General features: G+C 62.0%; 2 protein-coding genes across 2 annotated transcripts; both read left to right on the top strand.

Annotated features, from left to right (window-relative positions):
* The first annotated feature begins 864 nt into the window (after positions 1-864).
* On the top strand, positions 865-7,432 carry LOC311220087 (dynactin subunit 2-like). Its single transcript, XM_084303496.1, has 14 exons — positions 865-926; positions 1,592-1,660; positions 4,012-4,108; positions 4,207-4,268; positions 5,145-5,243; positions 5,340-5,500; positions 5,623-5,770; positions 5,849-5,914; positions 5,997-6,035; positions 6,335-6,412; positions 6,551-6,622; positions 6,737-6,839; positions 6,944-7,035; positions 7,121-7,432. The coding sequence occupies exons 1-14, from the start codon at positions 891-893 to the stop codon at positions 7,205-7,207; spliced, it is 1,209 nt and encodes a 402-aa protein (XP_084159622.1). The 5' UTR covers positions 865-890; the 3' UTR covers positions 7,208-7,432.
* A 5,243-nt stretch (positions 7,433-12,675) lies between these two features.
* On the top strand, positions 12,676-14,621 carry LOC311220133 (dynactin subunit 2-like). The gene is made up of 9 exons (XM_084303581.1): positions 12,676-12,800; positions 12,923-13,070; positions 13,149-13,214; positions 13,297-13,335; positions 13,634-13,711; positions 13,850-13,921; positions 14,036-14,138; positions 14,243-14,334; positions 14,419-14,621. Exons 1-9 carry the CDS (start codon positions 12,682-12,684, stop codon positions 14,503-14,505), a joined length of 804 nt encoding a protein of 267 aa, XP_084159707.1. The 5' UTR covers positions 12,676-12,681; the 3' UTR covers positions 14,506-14,621.
* Positions 14,622-14,853: the final 232 nt, after the last annotated feature.

Consider the following 14,853-nt stretch of genomic DNA (forward strand, 5'->3'; position numbering starts at 1 on the left):
CCCCCAGTGTACCCCCGGTGTCCCCATCTCCCCCCCATGTCCCCTTCCACCCCCGGTGCCCCCTCCAATGTCCCCTTGTCCCCCCAATGTCCCCCCGTGTCCTTCCAATGTTCCCATCTCCCCCAGTGTCCCCTTACAACCCCCCAATGTCCCCCACCCCCCGGTGCCCCCCCAATATCCCCCATGTCCCCCCTATGTCCCCCTGTCCCCCCGTGTCCCCATCTCTCCCAATGTCCCCCCAATGTCCCAGTGTCCCCCCCATATTCCGCTGTCCCCCAACGTCCCCATGTCCCCCAGTGTCCCCCCAACGTCCCCACAATGTCCCAATGTCCCCCCACCCCCCAATGTCCCCCCATTGCCCCCCAATGTCCCCCCCATTGCCCCCCAACGTCCCCATGCCCCCCAACGCCCCCAATGTCGCCCAATGTCCCCATGTCCCCCCAGTGTCCCCCCAATGTCCCCATGCCCCCCAACGCCCCCCAATGCTCCCCAACGTCCCCCTGTCCCCCCAATGTCCCCCCTGTCCCCCCCATTGCCCCCCAATGTCCCCCTGTCCCCCCTGTCCCCCCATTGGCCCCCAATGTCCCCCTGTCCCCCCTGTCCCCCCAATGCCCCCCCAATGTCCCCCTGTCCCCCCAATGCTCCCCAATGTCCCCCTGTCCCCTCAATGTCCCCCCAATGTCCCCCACCCTCCAATGTCCCCCAATGTCCCCCTGTCCCCCCAATGCCCCCCAATGCTCCCCAATGTCCCCCTGTCCCCCCTTGCCCCCAATGCCCCCCAATGTCCCCCCGTGTCCCCTTCCCCCCCCCCCCGGACTCCATTTCCCAGCGTGCCCCGCGCCGCAGCTCTCGCGCGAGCGGCCCCGCCCGGCCCCGGCCCCAGCCCCACCATGGCCGACCCCAAATACGCCGACCTGCCCGGCATCGTGAGTGGGGGGGGACACGGGGCGTTTGGGGGGGGACAGGGGGCTGGGGGGGGAGGATATGGGGCTTGGGGGGGACACGGAGGTGTTTGGGGTGGGGGTATGGGGCGCTGGAGGGGGTTATGGGGTGTTTGGGGTGGGGGGGATATGGGGCTGGGGGGGAGTTATGGGGTGTTTGGGGGGGGATATGGGGCTGGGGGGGAGGGTATGGGGCTGGGGGGGACAGGGTTTTTTTTGGGGGGGTGTCATGGAGCTGTTGGGGGGATATAGGGCTGGGGGATGGGGACAGGGGGTGTTTGGGGTGGGGGGATATGGGGGTATTTGGGGGGGGACAAGGGGGATATGGGGCTGGGGGGGAGGATATGGGGCTGGGGGGGACAGGGTTTTTTTGAGGGGGGGGGTCATGGAGGTATTGGAGGGGTTATAGGGCTGGGAGTTGGACAGGGGGGTGTTTGGGGTGAGGGGTACCTGGCATGCAGCAGGGCATGGGGGGGGGGGGGCAGGGGGGACAGGGTGGGAAGTGGGGGCTGGGGGACCTGGGGGGTGTCCAGGAGAGCTGAGGGGGGGGGCAGGGTCACCATCCGAAGGCGTTTTGGGGGCAATTTGGGGCAGTTTGGGGCCGTTTGATGAGAAACAGATGCCAAAAAATGAACCTTTTTGCTCCCCAGGCCCGGAACGAGCCCGACGTGTACGAGACCAGCGACCTCCCCGAGGATGACCAGGCCGAGTTCGAGGCGGTAAGGCTGCGGGGGGGGGCCCCGTGCGGGGCAGGGCCGAGCCACGGTGCCGGTGTCCCCCCCCCCAGGGGGTGCCAAAATCAGCTCCTGGCCCCGTGGTGCCGCGTCCCAGCCCGGGGATTGCTGCGGGGTGGGGGGCTCGGGGGGGGGGGCCTGGTCCCCGTCCCCAGGCTCCGTGTCCAGCCGGTGGCACGCGGAGGATAACGGGGGCTGATGGGGGGGCGCATTGTGGTGCCCCCCCCCACAAAAAAAAAAAGCACCTCCTGGGGTTCCCGTGCCTAAATTTGCCTCGCCGACGGCCACCCCCAAGGGCTCACGCACGCTGCTGGCCGTCAGCGGGGGGGCTCCCAGCCCAAAGGGGACCCCCGCTGAGCTCCTGGGGGGGGTCTGCGTGCGCCCGGCCTGTGCCTCATGTGTCCCCCCCCCCTCGGTGCCACCTCCCCGCTGTCACGCCGCGCATCCCGTGCTGCCTGCCGGGCTTCGCTCCGGGTGCTCGCGGGGTCCCCAAATGGAAACGGGGACACCACAGCCTCACATCTCAGAGCCGGGGGGGGTCCGAGCACCCCCAACCCCCCCCCACCAAGGGGTGGAAAACCTCCGCAGGGCGCTGAGCTCCCCCCCCAGACCCAGCGGGGCAGCTGCACCCCCGGTGGCGCCTCGCCACGCTCAGGGGGACCCCGGTGACCAAGCGGTGCCTGGGACGTGCCCACCCCCACCCGGCTGCAGGCAGGAGCTGAAGGGTCCCCGGGGGGGGTTTTAATTGCTCTCATCTCTCCCGGGAGCCCCCCCCCCGGCCCGCCGGAGCCCCTCGCGCAGCTTCCTTCTGTTTCCTGCCTCCGCGCAGCTGAACTGACCGGAGTTTTCCCCCCGCTCTTCCCTTCCCTGCTCCCCACCTTGCCCGGACATAGTTTGCACAAGTAAGCCCGTTTGCTGCTTCTGATTTTCTTTTATTTTCCTTTTTTTTTTTTTTTCTGCATGCCGTTTGTTTTTTTTGTTTGTTTGTTTGTTTTTTTTTTGCATGGGGCACCCCGCAACCCAACGCTGAGCCCCCCTCCCCTAACACCGACTGCGACCGGGGCCGGGATGTGGCCGCGACCTGCTCCAGGCTGAGGACGGAGGGGGGGTGCTCAGCAGCCCTGGGGAGGGCTCGGGGGGCTGTTTTGGCCTCCAGCACCCGCAGGGACCCCCCCCCCCAGTCCCCGCAGCAGGGTCTTGGCCGGTGCTGCTGGCTGCTAAAGGGGCCACGGCTGGTGGAGCGCAGCCGGGGGCCGTCCTCGTCCCCCCCCCCCCCCAGAGCTGCAGGGACCCGCTGGGCATTCAGCTTGGAACAGGACGGGAAGAGAAGAGCTGCAGCAGGAGGGAGGAGGCTGGCGGAATCGGGGCTCCCCTCCGGCCCCAAAATCTTTGTGGAGCCCTCGGAGCCCGGCCGTGTCCTCCTCCCGTGCCACAAGCACCGCCCTGGGTGCCTCAGGGTGCCCGGTGCTGGAGCCCAGCCTTCCGCTGCCCCCCCCTCGTTGCCCTCGCCTCCGTGCTGGTGGCCCCCTCCCTGTGACCCCCCCCCTCCCCTCCCCGTGGCTCCTGAGCCCTGGTGCGGGGCTGGCGGGCGGCCCCGGTGGCAGAGGGCCGTGGGTGACGCGGGGCCACGCATGGGACGAACCTTCTAACGCCGTTTTTTCTCTTTCCTCTCCTCCTAACCTTGCTCTGACTTTCTCACCTCTGGGAAACGCAAGGAGCTGGTAAGAGCCCGTCCGTCGGCTGCCCTAACGCTCTGCTCTGCTCGCTGCCCCTCCCCGCAGCTGGACAGCCCCCCTCCCCAAAAAAAAAAAAAGCAAAAAACACCCTGCCGGAGCGCTGCCCCCACTGCTCTCACCCCTTCTCCTCCACCCGCGCTGCGCCAGGGCTCCCTGCGAGTGCTTCAGGCCACGGCCGGGCGCAGGGGCTGGAGAGGGGAGCAGGCGGGGGGGGGGGTCCTCGGGGGGGCGAGGACCACCCCGAGTCGCCGTCTGCGTCTGCGGCGAAGCCTTGGAGTGGGCTCGGAGGGGTCCAGGTCCCACAAGCTGCCGGCACCCCCGGTGCCTGCGGGCGGTGGAAGCCCCTCACGGGGCTCCCGGCACCGCCAAAAGGGTGCTGAGCCTCGGCGCGCCCCGCTGCCAGGCCCTCGTGGGGGGTTTTCCTGCCCTTGGGGGGGGGCTGTGCCCCATCCTGGGGGCAGTCGGGGAGGACGGGGCTGAGCTCGGCACCGTTTCCTGCCATCCTAGCCCCGAAAAGCTGCCGGGGCTGCAGGGGGACGGCAGCCCCGCTGCAAGACCCTCGAGTCCCCCGTTGTCCTTAGCGCCGTGTCCTGTGCGCAGGAGGAGCTCACCAGCACCAGCGTGGAGCACCTCATCATCAACCCCAACGCCGCCTTCGAGAAGTTCAAGGACAAGCGCCTGGGCACCGAGGGAGTGGGTGAGCTGCGGGGTCCCGGGTCGCCGAGGGGACCCCGGGGGTGGCACAGCCGCCCTGGGTGTTTTTGGGGCTGATGACCCCCTGCTCTCCTCTCCCAGATTTCTCTGACCGCATCAGCAAGATGAGGACGACGGGCTACGAGGCCGGGGAGTACGAAATGGTGAGTGCAGAGCTCGTGGGGACGGCCCCCTCAGCGTGAGTTTGTCCCCAGGGACGTCCCTGCTGGGGACCGTGACTCTGCCCAGGGCTGTGGCTCTGCCCCCAGCCCCAAATCACGCCACAGAATCAACCTCAGATGGGTCGAGGTGGGCAGGGAACCCTCGGTCCTTGTGGTCCGACCCCCCGTGCAGCCATCTGGAGCTGCTGCCTGGGGCCACATCCCGGTGGCTTTTGAATATCCCCAAGTCCTCCTCCTCTTTGGGCGAGCTCTGCCAGCGCTCAGTCACCCTCACAGCGAGGAAGTTTTCCCCGGTAATCAGCCAGAGGCAGCTGAGGCTTGGTTTGTGCTCCCCGGTAGTCAGACGGAGCCGTCTGTGGCTTGGTTTGTGCCCATTTTCTCTTGTCGTGGGCTTTGGCCCCAGATGATCCTTCAAGGTCCCTTCCAGGCAAACCAGTCCGTGATTCCCAGCAAGCCCCTCGGTGCTGGTGAGCGTGGGGTCCGGCCCCAACACCTCTCCTTGTGGGTTCACCTCTCCTTGTGGGCTCTCCTTAACCCTTGGGCGAGGAAGCTGCCATCAGCACCCCCCAGGACCCTCCTGGATTGCTGATATCTTGCAGCGTGATCCCTCCAGCAGTCCCCTGGGAGGCCCGGGCCCTGCAAACGAGACATTTCTCCTACCTATCTGTAGAGGGACTCAGCTACTTGTTTGTTTTTTTTTTCTGGCCGATTCGTTTCCTTGCACAGGCGCTGGAACCGCCAAGGGGAATTGGGTCCCGGTGTCCCAGCACTGCCAGGTCCCTGATGGCCATGGGCAGGCCCCGAGCCCCCGTGACACCCCCCTGCTTTTCCTCATCCCCTCTTTTCATCTCTCTGCAGCTCGGTGAGGGCGTTGGTGCCAAAGAGACCCCTCAGCAGCGGTACCAGCGGCTGCAGCACGAGGTGCAGGAGCTGGTCCGGGAGGTGGAGCAGATCCAGGTGAGCATCCCCGCTGCCGTTTGGGAGCCGCGGGCAGATCGTCCCCGGGGGGCTGACGCTGCTGCCTGTCCCCCCCCCCCCCACATCCCTGCACAGAGCGCAGTGAAGGATTCGGCGGCCGAGGAGGAGCTGACGCCCATGGCCTTGGCCAGGCAGGTGGAGGGCCTGAAGCAGCAGCTGGTCTCCAGCCACCTGGAGAAGCTGCTGGGCCCTGCCGCAGCCATCGACTTCGCAGACCCCGAAGGCGCGCTGGCCAAGTGAGTGCGGTCCTGAGGCCTCGTGGCCGCGGTTTGGGAAGCTGGGGGGCAGCAGGGGGAGGATGCCAGCGACCCCGCGAGGCGGCACCAGGGCAGCGTGCCCAACTTTGGCTCTCTCCCAGGCGCCTGTTGCAGCAGCTGGAGGTGGCGAAGTGCAAGAAGGCAGCGGCAGGGAAGAGCCCCGCCAAGGCGCCAGCCCCCGCCGGGGACATGCTCACCTTTGAGCTGTACTGGAGGCCGGAGCAGGACCAGTTCTCCCAGGCTGCCAAGGTGAGCGTGTGGGATCACGGCGTTTGACCCCAAAACGGGCTGTCCTGCCCTCTCAGCCCTCCTTTCCCTCGTTTCCAGATTGCGGAGCTGGAGAAGCGGCTGGCACAGCTGGAGGCGATGGTGCGGTACGAGCCTGACAGCCAGGTACGGGGCCGGGAGCTCCAGCCCTGCCCCCCCCCTGCCCCCCATCCTCCAGGCCCCGCTGATGGGATTTTCCTCCCCGCAGAACCCGCTGTTGGTCGGGCTGAAGGGGACCAGCCTCGTGGTGAGTCCTAGAATCCTAAACCAGCCTGAGTTAAAGTGACCCATGGAGACCCTAGGCTCAAACTCCCGGCTCCACGCTAAGAATTAAGCCATAAATCTAAGAGCGTTGTCCAAATGCTTCTCAAGTATCAGCAGGCTCGAGGCCATGGCCCCCTGCTTTGGGGAGCCTGCTCTGCTGCTCCACCACCCTCTCAGTGAAGATTTTCTGTCCCAGTCCCCCACCCGAACTTGCCCTGGTGCAGCTTTCAGCCTTTCCCTCGTGCCCAGGCACCCCCCAGCCACCCTGTTCTCCTTCCCCAGGAGACCGTGCAGATCCTCCAAGCCAAAGTCAACATCCTGGACGTGGCTGTGCTGGACCAAGTGGAGGCTCGGCTGCAGGTGAGAGGGGACAAAGGGAGGCTGGGGATAAGCGGCACAGAGCCATGGGAGAGCCGAGGGAGGGCACCAGCAAAGGCTATGAAGTTTGGGTGGACGCTGCTGGATTTGGTGTCTCACATCTGCCTCCCCCCTCCGCAGAGCGTCCTGGCCAAGGTGAATGAAATCGCCAAGCACAAGGCCGTTGTGCAAGACGCTGACACCCAGAGCAAGGTAAGAGCAGCAGGACAGGCCCCCCAAAGCAACCGCAGCACGGGGGGCTTATGTGGAACCCCCCTGCAGACTGTGCTTACGCCCTCCTTTCTTGCTTTCCGCCCCTTGCCCCAGATCCACCAGGTCTATGAGATGATGCAGCGCTGGGACCCCGTGGCCAGCAGCCTGCCCGATGTAGTGCAGCGACTGCTGACCCTCAGGGAGCTGCACGAGCAAGGTGAGGGGCAAGGAAGGGGGATGCTGGGGACAGTGGTGTGGTGTGACAAGGGGGATCCTGGGGCCTGGGGGCCCTCCGGTGCTGAGTTTTCACCTCCTTCCCAGCCACACAGTTCGGGCAGGTCCTTGTGCACCTGGACACCACGCAGCAGGAGATAGCCGGTGCTCTCAAGGACAACACCGTGCTGCTGGCAGAGGCGAGTCTCAGCAGCATGTGCTGGGGTGGGAGGGGTCCCCATCCTGTCCCCCCGCTCACTCCCTTCCCCACTGCCCCCCCCGCAGGTCCAGAAGACGATGAAGGAAAACCTGGCCATTGTAGAGGACAACTTTGCTGACATAGAAGCCCGCATCAAGCGGCTGCAAAAGTGAGAGCACCCTGGAGCACCTCCCTGAGCATCTGCATCCCCCCCCCGGCGTCGTGGTCCCCTGGGAATCTCTCCCTCTGCCTGCAAGTAGCAGTCCCTGTCTGTGTGTACCTGGCCGTGCTCCCCTGCGCAGAACGGGGCTGTGGAGGGGCCCTTCCCACCCCCCAGTTAGCACACGGTGGGAGGCCACTGCCCCTCGTTCCTGGATTCACCCCAATAAACGTCCTGGTTCAAAGCGCGTCTGTGCTGGCATCTCCTTCTTCAGGCTGCGGGACATGAGCAGGGCCCAGCTGGGGTGTTTGAAATGCAGCTTTTACTGTGCATACAAGCCCTCCAAGCACCCCCAGTGTAGCTCGAGCTAAGACTTGTTTACGCTTTTTTAGTTTAAAACCATTAGCCCTCGTGCTATCAGAGAAGAAATATTTCTCCTCACCACCTGCGGTGCGTTGGAGACATCATCGCGTGGGGCAACACAGGAGAGGGGGCTTTGGAGAAAGGGGACAAAATCATACAAGTGTGGCCGGCTGCTTTTGTCCTGCTAAGCAGAGTAAGGTGAAAGGATGTGCACTGGAACAGACCTTTATTTCGGAATAAATGGGCAAGATGGAGGCCATCAGGTCCCTGTGGATGCGCTCAGTAAAAGAGCAGCTCCGAGCCGGCCAACGCTGCCGGCTGCATGATGCCTGCATGGGTTCCCAACCCCTCACCTCCCTCCTCCGCGCCCCTGGTGCTGAGGCTGTTGCCGGGGGCGTTGGGGCCCAGACACGCCATCTAAGGTCATATGACGTCATCACTCCTTTATGACGTCAGGGGGGGCATTGGGGCCCAGACACGCCATATAAGGTCATGTGGCGGCACCCTTCCTTTGTGACGTCATCCCTCCCTTATGACGTCACAGCCAGACACAGTATATAAGGCCCCGCTCGCGCCCACAGGGCCAGCAGTAGAGATTGCCTCTGCTGCTGTGCGGTGCTGGTGTTTGCTGAGGGCTCAGAGCCTGCTGTCCCTCTCAGGCCCAGGCCGTGCGATTGCTGGTGGCTATTGCTGGCAGCGTTTGGTGACCGTTCACCGATTCGTGGTTATTTCTGGTTATTATTGCTGGTTATTCTTAGTGGTTATTGAAACCATGACCCGCGGTGGTGATGGCCAGGGGCCCGTGGCTCGTGGTCAGCCCTCATCCCGTCGGGGCCCTGTGCAGGAGCTGGAGGCGCTGCGGGCCCAGCTGCAGGCCGAGCGTCTCCGCTCCCAGGAGCTGCAACGGCGCTTCAACACCGAAGCCCGTGAGATGAAGAAGAGGGCAGAGCAGGAGCGGCAGCTCCTGGCCCAGCAGCTCCGCTCCAAATGGGAGCAGGAGCGGGCGCGGGAGCTGCAGCAGCTCGAGGAGCAGAGCCGGAGGCAGCGGGCGGCGGAGCTCCGGCAGCTGCTGCAGGAGAAGGAGGCCGAGCGGCGCCGGGAGCAGGAGCTGCTCCAGCGGCAGCGGGACGACGCCGCCCAGATCCTGGCCCTCAAGAAGAAGCTGAACCTGCAGAGAAGGCTCTTCTACAAAGAGCTCGTGAAGAAGGCCGAGTGCGGGGCGCCTGCCTCCCACAACGGGGACAAGGCCGCGGCCCGGCGCCACGTGGGGGTTCAGGTCTCAGGGCAGCAAGAGCCCTGCCCCCCCGGCAGCGGACACGGCCAGCTTCTGGAGCAGAAAGCCAAGCTGCTCAATGGCCTGCAGGAGCTGGGGAGGCAATGCGGGCTCCTTCAGGACGAGGCCTGCCTTCTGAAGGACGAGGGCTCCCTGGTGGAAGCCAGGGAGAAGGCACGGAGGCTCGCCGAGGACGTCAGCGTGCTGGGCCTCCTGACCAAGAAGCTGAGGGAAAGAGTCAGCGAGCTGAAAGAGCTTGCCTCAAGATTTGAAAATCATGCTGCAAAGACGGAGCAGGTCGACCAGCAGCTGATTGAAAATGAGGCGATGGAGAAGCTTCAGCTGCAGAAGAAACTGGACCTGGAACGCTCTCGGCTGAAGAACAGGAGCGAGGAGCTCAAAGTGCATCTGGCAGAGATGCTGAATGAAGAAGCCAGACGCGACCAGGAAAAGTCTCAGCTCCAGAGGCAGAAGGAAAAGATAAAGGAGATTGAGGCTGAAAACGCTGCTCTGAAGCAGGAAGTCCTGCAAGCATCAGAGCAGCGAAATGCTAAACATCTCATAAAAGTACTGCAGTACCTCAGTTGTGAATTTCAGAACATGAGTCAGCTGGCAAAAATAATGCAACAACGGGAGACGGAGCTAGAGGAAACAAAGCTCATGCTGCAGAAGAAAGAGGAGGAGGCTAAGCATTGGCAGAAGGCTTGGGCAGAGCAACAAAGGGCACATGAGGAAGAGCTGCAAGCGTTACGAGCGCAGCTGACACAATCTGAGCAGCAGTGCCAGCAGCAAAGGCAGCAATGTGAGCTGCTCTCGCAAGAACTCGAGCTGGAGAAAGGAAAAAATTCCAACCCTATCGTCTCAGAACTGCCCCAGGCGACGACATCTCCCACAGCACAGGCCCGGAACCTCACGAACCATGAAGACGGCTCTGATGCTTCGGAAAAGGCAACCACAATCGGAGTCTACGCAAGTTCCTCGACGTCAGATGTCACACTCGACATTCCTGGGTGCTGTCTTTCCTCGGACGACAGCTCTGTAGATGGGAGCGAAGAATCGGGAGCAGGGCACGTGTCCTCCATCCCGCAGTCCCTGGGGCAAGAATCACCAAAAGGGAAAAGACGTTCACCTCGACACGGCTGCCAACCCATGGAGGGTCCAAACGAGTGCCCCGAAATAAAGTTTCCTCTGGCTCTGGGAAACGACGTTTATGCCTTCGGAGACAAGGAGCAGTGCATCAGGCTGCTGAGGGAGCTGCAGGACATGAGGAGAGGAGTTCTCCCCTCCACTGCAACTGCAGCAGAAGGCTCATCCAACAGCCAGGCACCAACTCCGGAGCTCCGTGATCCCGTGCCAGACAGTGGTACTGCAGTGAGTTCCTGCGGCGGAAGGGGACGGAAGAACCGGAGAAGGAATAAATCTTCTTGCTAAGAATTTGTGTCTGTGTGGTGGTTGTACTCGGGCGGGTGGTCGAGTTCCACATTAGCCGCTCTCTCCCTCCCCAAATACGACATGAAGGGCTCAAGGGTTGAGAGAAGGGCTCAGGGGTTGGGTTGGGTTGAGAGAAGGGCTCAGGGGTTGAGATAACGCCGATCTGCCCGGCATGGTGAGTGGGGCATGGGGCAGGCTGTTGGGACGGGGTGTATTTGGGGTGGGGTACATTGGGCTGGGGTGGGACAGGGGGCTTGGTGTGAGACAGAGGCGTGTTTGGGGGGGGAAGAAGAGGCACATGGGGCTGGGGGGGACAGGGTTTTTTTGAGGGAGGATATGGAGTTGTTGGGGGGGACATAGGGCTAGGGACAGGGGGGTGTTTGGGGTGGGGGGGGTTGGGGCTGGGGTGAGTATGGGGAGGGACATTGGGCTGGGGGAGGGACGGGGGGGACAGGGCTGTTATAAATCAAGTCTCAACTCAACCTGAATTTAGTAATATTCAGAAAAGGCAAGTAAACAGCGCTGGGTGTGAGGGGAGTCAATGCTCTGCCAACACACACACCCCAACATCGAACCTTCTAAATATACAGAACTTTGCTTTTACACACTAAACCCGAGTGCGCCTATACCCACGTACAATCAGAAAAGTAATGTCCATGACTGGGGGAGCACAGCTGGAGTTGGGAATCCTGGTTGAAGTGCTCCCATACCTTCCACGGCTTCATTAATTTCTCTCAGATCATATCACAGTCTCCATTTTCCATCCCTTTTCTTGATTACAAACACCGGAGAATTCCAGGGCTAGTCCTGGGAACAACGTCTCGCTTTACGTCGTCAAGCAACTCGGCCTTCGGGCCTTACGTATAACGTTCTTCAGGGATCGAAGAAAAACGGATCCATCTCCTTTTCAAGGCCATAGGGCCTGGGTCAAAAGGCACGTCCAGGTCCCCAGGGGTGTAGCAGCAAAGGCCTGCGATGGCTGTAGCAGCAGAGGGGCCCATGGCGTAGCAGAGGATCGATAAAGGAGCCCGCAGCTCCCTCACTGCCTGGCCAAGCACACGTTTCTGCCTGTGGCCCCACACGGCTCTGTAAGGCCTCAGAGACTGCTCGCCAGGTGCCGAGCAATCCCACTGCAACCTTGTCGCTTTTAGTTGCAGAGTCCCACACCTTGACCTCCATTTAGACCCATAGTGCAGGATCATTAACTGTCTGATTGTTAATGAGGAGATTAAGGCGCAAGGTTAGCAGGACAGTCTTTGTTCCTAAGGACGTATGTGTTGCGAATCACGGCCGAAAGCACGACAGACACCAGTTGAGACAGATCATGCTCCTCCATTTTACTGCCCGAATAGCCTAACTTTTATAGTGAACTCGACAGGGGCGGACAGTGTTTCACACAAGATTATTGGTCAAAAGCACTCAGACAAACAACTATAAGAAAACAACCCCACCTGCAAGAAAACAACCCCCCTTGTGATTAGCGGTCACGTAGACCTAGTCCTTGAGGCCAGCTGCTAGGAACAATATTTTTCTGAGTTCCTTAACTGGGCAATGTGGGAAGTATTGCCGTGGGAGCTGCTCACAGTTACTCTGGCAGCTTGGTTTGCTCAGCTACAGCAGGCCCTGAGATTTTCTAAGGCCTGCTTCTGGTTGCTTAAGGCAAGCTCAAATCGAACAATTGTTCCACGGGCACATGTCCACGTCCTGTATGCCAATTCCCAACACGTATGATTCCCCAAAACGCACAGCTGCTGACCAGCAAGGGGCAGTTGTGTGCTGGGTCTGCTTCTCCCAGCCTGAGCGTCTTCCCAGCTCCGGTGCCTATTTCCAGAGACTTTCTGTACGAGCTTCTTTGGGCAGTTTGCTGAGTTTGGCCAAACCGATCTTCATGAGGCGATCAATGTGCCTGTTCCCATCCTGGTCCCTGTTCTGATAGCCTGTCCCTATTCTTTCCTTTTTGCTACTTCTTTATTAATGACATAACTTCGCTATATCGTGTTGCCTTTGCATCTCGAGCACAGGCTCCACTCCTAAACCCCTTGCCCGACAACAGTTCTCTTCAAACAGCTTTCTGTTGGTCACACAACTGTGCCCAGCAACAGCAAACCTCCAGAAACTTCCACGCCTTAACGGCTGGGGAACACCAACCCCAGAGGGCATGGCGTCTCCTCAAGCACCCTTCTCGCTTCCCTCTGAACTCTTCCCATTGCTGATGGCCTCATCGTTCAGAGTCTGATGTTAGCACCAACCATGGGGCTCGGCGACCCGCATGGCCACACTCCCACACCTCCCCCTTCTTTCTTAACATCAGCCATCTTCTTGACACGAATTCTTACTCCATAGAGCACAGGGAGAACAACAACACCTGTGATATGTTGGAGACATCATCCCGTCATGATCATGATCATGAGCTGACGCCCATGGCCTTGGCCAGGCAGGTGGAGGGCCTGAAGCAGCAGCTGGTCTCCAGCCACCTGGAGAAGCTGCTGGGCCCTGCCGCAGCCATCGACTTCGCAGACCCCGAAGGCGCGCTGGCCAAGTGAGTGCGGTCCTGAGGCCTCGTGGCCGCGGTTTGGGAAGCTGGGGGGCAGCAGGGGGAGGATGCCAGCGACCCCGCGAGGCGGCACCAGGGCAGCGTGCCCAACTTTGGCTCTCTCCCAGGCGCCTGTTGCAGCAGCTGGAGGTGGCGAAGTGCAAGAAGGCAGCGGCAGGGAAGAGCCCCGCCAAGGCGCCAGCCCCCGCCGGGGACATGCTCACCTTTGAGCTGTACTGGAGGCCGGAGCAGGACCAGTTCTCCCAGGCTGCCAAGGTGAGCGTGTGGGATCACGGCGTTTGACCCCAAAACGGGCTGTCCTGCCCTCTCAGCCCTCCTTTCCCGCGTTTCCAGATTGCGGAGCTGGAGAAGCGGCTGGCACAGCTGGAGGCGATGGTGCGGTACGAGCCTGACAGCCAGGTACGGGGCCGGGAGCTCTAGCCCTGCCCCCCCCCTGCCCCCCATCCTCCAGGCCCCGCTGATGGGATTTTCCTCCCCGCAGAACCCGCTGTTGGTCGGGCTGAAGGGGACCAGCCTCGTGGTGAGTCCTAGAATCCTAAACCAGCCTGAGTTAAAGTGACCCATGGAGACCCTAGGCTCAAAGTCCCGGCTCCACGCTAAGAATTAAGCCATAAATCTAAGAGCGTTGTCCAAATGCTTCTCAAGTATCAGCAGGCTCGAGGCCATGGCCCCCTGCTTGGGGAGCCTGCTCTGCTGCTCCACCACCCTCTCAGTGAAGATTTTCTGTCCCAGTCCCCCACCCGAACTTGCCCTGGTGCAGCTTTCAGCCTTTCCCTCGTGCCCAGGCACCCCCCAGCCACCCTGTTCTCCTTCCCCAGGAGACCGTGCAGATCCTCCAAGCCAAAGTCAACATCCTGGACGTGGCTGTGCTGGACCAAGTGGAGGCTCGGCTGCAGGTGAGAGGGGACAAAGGGAGGCTGGGGACAAGCGGCACAGAGCCATGGGAGAGCCAAGGGAGGGCACCAGCAAAGGCTATGAAGTTTGGGTGGACGCTGCTGGATTTGGTGTCTCACATCTGCCTCCCCCCTCCGCAGAGCGTCCTGGCCAAGGTGAATGAAATCGCCAAGCACAAGGCCGTTGTGCAAGACGCTGACACCCAGAGCAAGGTAAGAGCAGCAGGACAGGCCCCCCAAAGCAACCGCAGCACGGGGGGCTTACGTGGAATCCCCCTGCAGACTGTGCTTACGCCCTCCTTTCTTGCTTTCCGCCCCTTGCCCCAGATCCACCAGGTCTATGAGATGATGCAGCGCTGGGACCCCGTGGCCAGCAGCCTGCCCGATGTAGTGCAACGACTGCTGACCCTCAGGGAGCTGCACGAGCAAGGTGAGGGGCAAGGAAGGGGGATGCTGGGGACAGTGGTGTGGTGTGACAAGGGGGATCCTGGGGCCTGGGGGTCCTCCGGTGCTGAGTTTTCGCCTCCTTCCCAGCCACACAGTTCGGGCAGGTCCTTGTGCACCTGGACACCACGCAGCAGGAGATAGCCGGTGCTCTCAAGGACAACACCGTGCTGCTGGCAGAGGCGAGTCTCAGCAGCATGTGCTGGGGTGGGAGGGGTCCCCATCCTGTCCCCCCGCTCACTCCCTTCCCCACTGCCCCCCTGCAGGTCCAGAAGACGATGAAGGAAAACCTGGCCATTGTAGAGGACAACTTTGCTGACATAGAAGCCCGCATCAAGCGGCTGCAAAAGTGAGAGCACCCTGGAGCACCTCCCTGAGCATCTGCATTCCCCCCCCGGCGTCGTGGTCCCCTGGGAATCTCTCCCTCTGCCTGCAAGTAGCAGTCCCTGTTTGTGTGTACCTGGCCGTGCTCCCCTGCGCAGAACGGGGCTGTGGAGGGGCCCTTCCCACCCCCCAGTTAGCACACGGTGGGAGGCCACTGCCCCTCGTTCCTGGATTTACCCCAATAAACGTCCTGGTTCAAAGCGCGTCTGTGCTGGCATTTCCTTCTTCAGGCTGCGGGACATGAGCAGGGCCCAGCTGGGGTGTTTGAAATGCAGCTTTTACTGTGCACACAAGCCCTCCAAGCACCCCCAGTGTAG

This window comes from Netta rufina, assembly GCF_964035555.1.
Source record: "Netta rufina genome assembly, chromosome: 30".
NCBI classification, from domain to species: Eukaryota; Metazoa; Chordata; class Aves; order Anseriformes; family Anatidae; genus Netta; species Netta rufina.

Bases quoted from the DNA above. Each gene is read 5' to 3' on its own strand.
- LOC311220133 (XM_084303581.1), top strand. From the start codon at position 12,682: ATGGCCTTGGCCAGGCAGGTGGAGGGCCTGAAGCAGCAGCTGGTCTCC. The intron at 13,215-13,296 runs GTACGGGGCCGG...TCCTCCCCGCAG, and splicing joins GGTACGAGCCTGACAGCCAG to AACCCGCTGTTGGTCGGGCT. The intron at 13,712-13,849 runs GTGAGAGGGGAC...CCCCCTCCGCAG, and splicing joins AAGTGGAGGCTCGGCTGCAG to AGCGTCCTGGCCAAGGTGAA.
- LOC311220087 (XM_084303496.1), top strand. From the start codon at position 891: ATGGCCGACCCCAAATACGCCGACCTGCCCGGCATC. The intron at 4,109-4,206 runs GTGAGCTGCGGG...CTCCTCTCCCAG, and splicing joins CCTGGGCACCGAGGGAGTGG to ATTTCTCTGACCGCATCAGC. The intron at 7,036-7,120 runs GCGAGTCTCAGC...CCCCCCCCGCAG, and splicing joins ACACCGTGCTGCTGGCAGAG to GTCCAGAAGACGATGAAGGA.